Source organism: Rhopalosiphum padi, chromosome 4 (genome assembly GCF_020882245.1).
Source record: "Rhopalosiphum padi isolate XX-2018 chromosome 4, ASM2088224v1, whole genome shotgun sequence".
Lineage (NCBI taxonomy): Eukaryota > Metazoa > Arthropoda > Insecta > Hemiptera > Aphididae > Rhopalosiphum > Rhopalosiphum padi.
In genome coordinates, this window is record NC_083600.1 from 29,932,111 (window position 1) to 29,940,040 (window position 7,930).

Consider the following 7,930-nt stretch of genomic DNA (forward strand, 5'->3'; position numbering starts at 1 on the left):
TGATTTTTTTGATTTTTGTCGCTTTTATGCAATAATAAGTAAGTAAAATAAAAATGTGTAGGTTTAAATTATAGGAGTGTAATATAATAATTATAAAAATAATAAAAAGTTATAAATATAAAATTAAAAAATTAAAAAACTTGAGTACAAAACTTAACCTTTTTTTTATATTCTTAACTCAAACAAACTGTTTGAATTTTCCTCCATAGCTTTGACCTAAATGAAATCTGCATCCTTTTATTTGAACCGATGGCTACATGATTAATAACAATGAGAAAATGTCTTTTTCAAAATCGGCAAATAAGTATTATTTTAGATTTTAAAATTTTTTTAGATAGGTGTAGGTGTAGCCCACATTATACTACCTATATAATACATTTTTTCGAAAATATTGACTGCATATTGTATAGTTGTATTCTATTTGTAGGTATTTATTGTAAACAATGAAGTATCCATTATCTTGTACTTATTTTTAAGAATTATCAGTTATCACGTGTCACGTAAAGTCCGATAAAGCTTCTGGTTTCACCGTCCAAAATCCCAATCGGTGCCTGACAGCCGCCCATCGGTGTCGATACAACGTGGCTCGCAATTTGACTTGTGTGTAAGTAATGTTTTGACCTGTGATATCTCCATCTTCGGCCAACAAATGTCGGCACGCGTCGAGCAGCGACTTTTTGCACAGCGCTGAAGAACCGGACGCCTTTCCGTCCACTGCCTTTTTCGTCGCGCCCTGTTTGCGGCCGTTCACTAACACTTCGAGATGACTACGGCAACACCGAGAAACCAAAAACGTTATTACAAATTTTGTTTAAGATACATATTATAATATTATAAGCGTTTATTCGAATTCTGATTTTTAGACATGTATTATAATAAACACCGTATAATATCTCTTTTATAATATAATATTATAATTAAATTGGTTAGTAGGCACTTGGATTATTTTTTTCCAACTAGTAAAATAGAATGAGGTACCTAAGTCTAAGTGTAACATGAAAATGTAAAGTTTATACAAAATATATCAATAAATAATATTTTTTAGTTACACGAATAATTTGTGTACCCTTGCACAGCTTTAAATGTAATGAATAAAAACATATAGTACCTATTATATTATGTATTTAATATAGAGATAATATATATATATTTGTTTAAACGTTCTATAAACTTATTGGACGAATGCAAAATTTAATAATTTTGTTTAAGAGGACTCTCGGGCTAAAATACAGTACAAAAACATGCCAATTTTGTTCCAATAATACAGTTTATTACTGAATGGTTTTAGAGCAAAATACCTTATATAAAAGTTACCAAGAGTATTTTTACAACATCTTAAAAATACAAACATGAAAATATTGTTAGTAAAATTAATGAAAGAATGTAGATGATTTTACAGTATAAAATAAATAATTGTCATTACCTATTGATCATAAAATATAGTTTTTACTCACCCATTTGACACGCTTATGCCTCCTACAACACCACCACCGTAATTGTCTTCCCACCATACTACACTGGACGGACATGGCTTACAGTCAATGGGCATTCGGTGTTTGGCGTATTCGAACTCCAAAGCAGAACGCGCCAGTCGTAGCGGTGAGATTGACGGCGATCGAGCGTCTTCGTCATCAGAGTAGTTGGCCCGTTCGATGACGGCTCGGCGCAAGGCCGATTCAGAGTATGGACAGCCACCGCCAATAGTAAGTGACGACAAATACACTGGTTCGACGAACAGTGACAACAAAGCTCCCTAAACAATTTCACACACAATATTATTAAAGTACACCAAAATACAAACTTTTAATGTAAAATATCTTCTGTAGAATAAAAGGTGAAACTTCCTGAGTCTTACTAAATGTTTTTAATTATTACCTAAATAATCTTTAGCTGTATAAATGTTACATTCTATGTCAATATTACATTAAGTTTTCATTGTTATACATTTTTATTTTGTATTTTTAATGTTTTCTTTCAGTGAATTATTTCAATCATAATTTATTGTCACAACATCACATTTATTATACTTAAACCTAACAATTTATCAATTATATTACTATCTATATTGTCGTATTATATTTAAAATTGATCAGTATATTGTAGTAATAACAAAATATTATGTAAATCCTAGACGTATGTCTATAATAATTGTAACTGAGTTCACCCGTTTAAATATACAAATTAATTAATTAATTAATTAATACACTGCTTAGGCCTTATAGGCTATGGTTTTTTTTTTTGCTTAACGCTGCTGACAGGTCAGCATGAATACAAGTGTACAACTTATGGGCGTATAAGTCCCGTACAGAGCGTAAAATAATTTTGTAATAAATAGAATATTTTATATATATAAAAGTTAATTTCAAAAATCATTATTTAAACAGCCATAATCAACCGTTTAATTAGCGTAGACGTTGCTTAAACGGATCACCATCTGCATAATAAATGTTTTTCTACTATTATTATATATATATTGTTACCTGTATACCCGATGAATACCACCTAAGCAATTTGTCACTACACGAGACGGACAGCGTTCGGTCTCCTCGGCCCGGCTTGGTTCGAACCGCTCCGACCGTGTGATACGCAGCACCTGGAAGTCGAGGGTCCTGCCTTGTCTCTACACTCAGACATTTAGCTCCGGTCCTGTGTATATCATTATCATCATCGTCGTTATCGTTGATTTTGCGTTTTTTTGCTTCCGGTCCTGTGCCGTCACCATCCACAGCCAACCGTTTTCCTCCGTCTTTTGGAAATATTGACGCGTCACCGCATGGCGTGTGACTGGAGAAAAAGTGGAAAGTCACACCTGGTCGCAACTTCATAAGACTAGAGCGAACCAAATTGTTTTCTGGGCCACAATCGTCGTCTGCAAGCGCTGCACACACGAATATTGACGGACGGCCTTTGCGAGCAGATTCGATTTCCTGGATGAAATACCGCAAGAGAGCTCTGCGCGCCAAAACCTGAAACCCTCGTGAATATCAAAATATGATTGCATAAGACATTTTTAAATCCATCACAAATAACTTCAATTATATAATATACAAGAGTACACCAGATGATTATTTTAAGACAAACAACTCATTCTTTTAAAAACTATTAACGTTTTTTTTTTTTTGAATAATGGTAACTTTTTTGTTGTAAGTAATAAAAATAACAATTTTTTTAATTATATTTTTCTTTTGCTATTTTTTATTGTTGTAATCTTAAAATTTAAATTATTTACTTTTGTTTGCACGAAAACATACATTTTTAATTTCATACTTCAAAACAGAAATACCGGTATAATGAATAAAATATAAAATTTCGGCCAAGTTATATAATAGTCATAAATAATAACTAATAAGTCATGTCATTTAAAGTTTTGGAGAACAGAATAATGGACCAACATTTCACGGGGTACTCCTTTACCACAATCCTCTTATCAACATTTTAAATACCGATTACTCATAAACTACTCATCGACGACGATCATATAATACACGTTACCACCCAATATATATATTGTATACTAGCACAAAGAGCTTAGCAACTGCGCAGACTATTAGATTTAGTCCACCAATAAATACTTGATTAAAATAGTTTTATATATATATATATTATCAATTATCATAGTATAAATAAATAAATTTGTATTAGTCTAATGAGTAATGAATGTAAGAAAAAAACAGTAAGATAAAAGTGGTGTATACTGGTAAATGTATATAATAAGAATTTGGATAAACCATTTCGATGATTGGCTAACTTGATAGTGTCAAGTACATAAAAAAAAAACAAATCGTAATATAAAACCAATAAGATATTTGATGCTATTAGGAGGGCCGAAGGGTGACTACTCACGGATTATTATAAGTTAAATGCAGTTTTAGTGAGGGCTATAGCCATCCCAGCATTTCAACCCTAATTGCACCTATATAAGTAACTATACTATATAGTAGTATATATCATATTATACATATTATATAGGTACTTGAAGTCTTTATTTGTCGACTCACCTCGGCGTGACTATCGTTGACCACGGTGCCTTTACCACAGAGCTTACCGGCGCCGATGCACTTGGTGCCTGTGGCCAATGAGACGACTTTCGGCGGACTCGAGTCATCTGTTACCTGTACAACGCCAGACAACAGCGTCCATTGTTTACCGGACATCGGTTTGCCTTTGCATGGCAGCTGGTCAAATTTCTCCAGGCATAGTCCAGCTACACGGTCAGCGAAATCTTCCGGCCGCTATATCAAACAATTAAAAAATATATAGGTATGATAATAAATTAGTGTTATGTATTATTTGTCCAAAAATATACAGTACACCTACATACAAAAAAATTATAATATAATTAAATAAATGAATTTGGTTAGTAAACATGTCATTTATAGGAACAGAAGTTAATAGATGTTTTTAGAAACATTTATTATTATTCTAGAATTGTATATTTTATGTGTTTATTTATGAGATTATTTATGTAATCATGAAAATCAAATTATATAAAAGCCATTGCCAATTATTTTATATTTTATCATGTGTGTAAATTAAGTTCATTTAATGAACACATGATATACATTATTATCTGCTAATAAAAGCAAACTTCAATTTACTAAAAAAATTATAATATAAATGGATATACATATACTGCTAAAATATATGCTACATTTCTGACAATAGCTTTAGAATATTTTTAAATATGCACATTTTATTTTTAACAAAATTAAATCGGGAAAAATTAATTGGGTAATTAACTTTTAGATTACCTAGCTATATATTATAGTCGTATAGTAGTCGTATCATATTGTTTCGTCTGTATTAAAGCATAATATTATTATAATGCCAAATACCGATTCTAATTTTCTATTGTTAATATTTTTAGAATAAATTAAACTATTATTATCAAACCTTAAAATAATTAAGTATATTATGTGCTTTCTCATTTATTTTTACGATATTTTAAATTTTTATAATAGTTGTGTGCCCCTTTTCACGGACACACATGGTCCCAAATCGATAACTACACAACAGCCATTGGCGTGACACAATTTGAACAAAATCAATGAACATGTACATGTTCTACGGTCCAAATCTAATGTACCTACCTAATATTTAAAATACATTATAATAGTATATTAATGCGGAATTGCATGAACAAATTGAACAATCATGGACATTTAATGAATCAAGTCTGCTAATAGTCCCTAAAACATGATTTACTGGCCCATGATTGGTCCAATAAATTTTAGTGAACTATAATATTATTAATGAAATCCTGCATAATTTCATAATAAAAATACTAAACGCGCTTATTGGCTTCTGTATCAATAACAGAACACTGATAAGTAATATCATGCTTCCACGGTAACCCGGTAACACAAATGCCAAATAATATCTTAAATCATGGTTAATGGTTTAATACGTTATCGTTATCGCGTACTGCAACTTGCAAGAGCCAAGAAAACATGCCACTAAAAAGTAAAAACGCAGAACGCTTTCAGACTACAATCTATTCAAATATAAACCTTTAGCGGTTTGAGTTTTTTGTACAGTGCATTAGTGAAAGACAAACAGTTTAATATTAAAGAGAACATGCCGTCGTAGTGTCATGACTATTGAGTATACATACCATTATTTGCCGAATAGCTACGATGACTAACAGACTGCTGATAATAAAACACTCGTAAAATCAATCAGTCCGTACGATTTAGGTAAAAACACCAGTCGAATTTCACTTATACATCCTCCAAAGGCAAGGCACTATGATTATCGATGTTTATATAATAATTTAAAACTGTTAAAGATAAATCTGTTGATAACCAACAGGCTTAGAGCCACCAATCGTATGATTTGTATAGTGGTGAATGGTAGCGATCGGACAATCTTATCACTTGCCACACGTCTAGCCGAGAGCGGACTAAGATGAGAAACATTTCCACCTGAATTTTTATTATGTTAGTGAAACCATTACTAAATACCACGGACTAAGATAGATCTTAGTCCGTGCTAAATACTTTTTAATAATTATTTGAATAAATGAAGGAATCATCATTATCAAACCAATCTAAGAAAAATATATGATTATTAGCCTAGATTGTAGATTATGGTAAACATAATTTCGGTGTATCTAGTTTGAGAGTTGAAGTCTGAAGATTATAAAATTTATTGTAATTTATTGACAATTTATGAGGGGAGGTGAGAAATTTTACTAATTAAGATAAGTTGTAAGTATAATAACATAAATAAAAATAAAAATTATCTAATCAAAAACTCATAAATACATAATACTTTGGTATTTATTGAAATATATTTATTTCATTTCTAGGTTTTTGATATAATTTAGAAATAAAATATTGTTATGAGAGAAACTTTACCAGTTAACTTTAAATGAGAAATAAATTATAAGATATGTGACCTACAATTTTTTGAAATCATCGGGATACTCGTACAACGTTTCTATGTCATCAGTTAGTAAGCTTTGCCCAGAAGTGTTTTATGCCAGAAATACATTTCTGTGAAGTACCTTGAATTAATGAATACTTTTTTTATGAAACCTTACTTGGCTTACTTATTATAATCCTTAATAATATTAAGTTACCAACTAATGAGAATTTGTAATTAACTGAATTAAAACTAAAATAGACAACAGCACCAACAAATTATAAAATTATTCATGTTTAATAATATAATTTGTATATAATTACTGGATAACTAAATAAAAAAACAAATCTTAAAATATGCATTAGAACAATTATTATTCAAATTAAAAATAGGAATAGATTATACTTTTTCTCAATTAAAAGAATACCTAAAGTTATTCTGTCTTAATGTCTTGTTCAAAGCTATTGATTATTTCTTAATATTTTATTTTAGAACCCTATAGTGTAGTATGTGGCTAAACCCTTTATCATACATGATATCTTGTGAATTTTCTCATGAAATTAAAATTTAATTTTTAATCCTATTATTATTATTATTAAAAGTCATTGAATAATGCATATATTATCATCCGTTGTGTTTAGATGAGCGCTAGCAATCATATTTTTAATGTTACTTGTACTAATAATTTAAATACTAATATTTATTTTAAATTATTATTTAATTTCTGGATTAGATGTTTTAAGTTTCATCAAATATAAAAAATGGAATTGAATTAATTTGGGTTTTAATTTAATGATTATCACAGTCAATGTATTTCTATTATAAATTTACATATTTTAAGATTTTTTACACAATAATATGACTTTACAGTTCATTTTTATCAATATTGATAGCTATTGCTTTAATTTAGATACAGTGATTTTGACTAAATCAAGTTTAAGAAAAATCATTGAAAAAAATTAACTAAATATTTCAGATGAAGGTGTTATGTAAAATGGTGAGAGTTTAGTACTTTATAAAACGCTGATCTGAGATAAACTAGTTGCACTTACTGCCTAACTATTTGATAGTAATTACTAATTAGTAATGAAAAATTAAGAATGATAATAACAATAAGCAAGGTATGTAGAGGTGTAAAAACTTCCTATCTACTATCATTATAATAGCAATATATAGCTAATCAAAATCCATCTAAGTTGTTCATTATTTATTATTTAATATTAATTGATATTATGTTATGTGTTTATGGTTTTGCAAGCATTGTACTTGTACGTCGTATTTTGAATTTTCGTATAGGAATATGAACCTTCATCGGATAGGTAGCGCTCTTGGTGGCAATCACAACTGGTATACATTTTTCAATCAATTTATAACCAAAATGTTTACACCTTGACAATTATAAGTATACAGCTATTAATATTTTGATAATATTAAAATATTTAGTTTATTTTAAGCATATTTTATGATTGTTACACGATTACTGTCCTCTGGTTGGCCAATTCAAATTTGCGCGGTTTTATATTATAATATAATAATATTATGATACCACATTATTCGACTGATT

The 7,930-nt window shown here is 29.6% G+C and overlaps 1 protein-coding gene across 1 annotated transcript; it reads right to left on the reverse strand.

Annotated features, from left to right (window-relative positions):
* Positions 1–400: 400 nt before the first annotated feature.
* On the reverse strand, positions 401–5,855 carry LOC132928537 (tRNA-specific adenosine deaminase 1). The gene is made up of 5 exons (XM_060993294.1): positions 5,615–5,855; positions 3,999–4,232; positions 2,481–2,966; positions 1,455–1,753; positions 401–767 (listed from the first exon to the last, which is right to left on the reverse strand). The coding sequence occupies exons 1-5, from the start codon at positions 5,615–5,617 to the stop codon at positions 497–499; spliced, it is 1,293 nt and encodes a 430-aa protein (XP_060849277.1). The 5' UTR covers positions 5,618–5,855; the 3' UTR covers positions 401–496.
* Between the last annotated feature and the right edge of the window lie 2,075 nt (positions 5,856–7,930).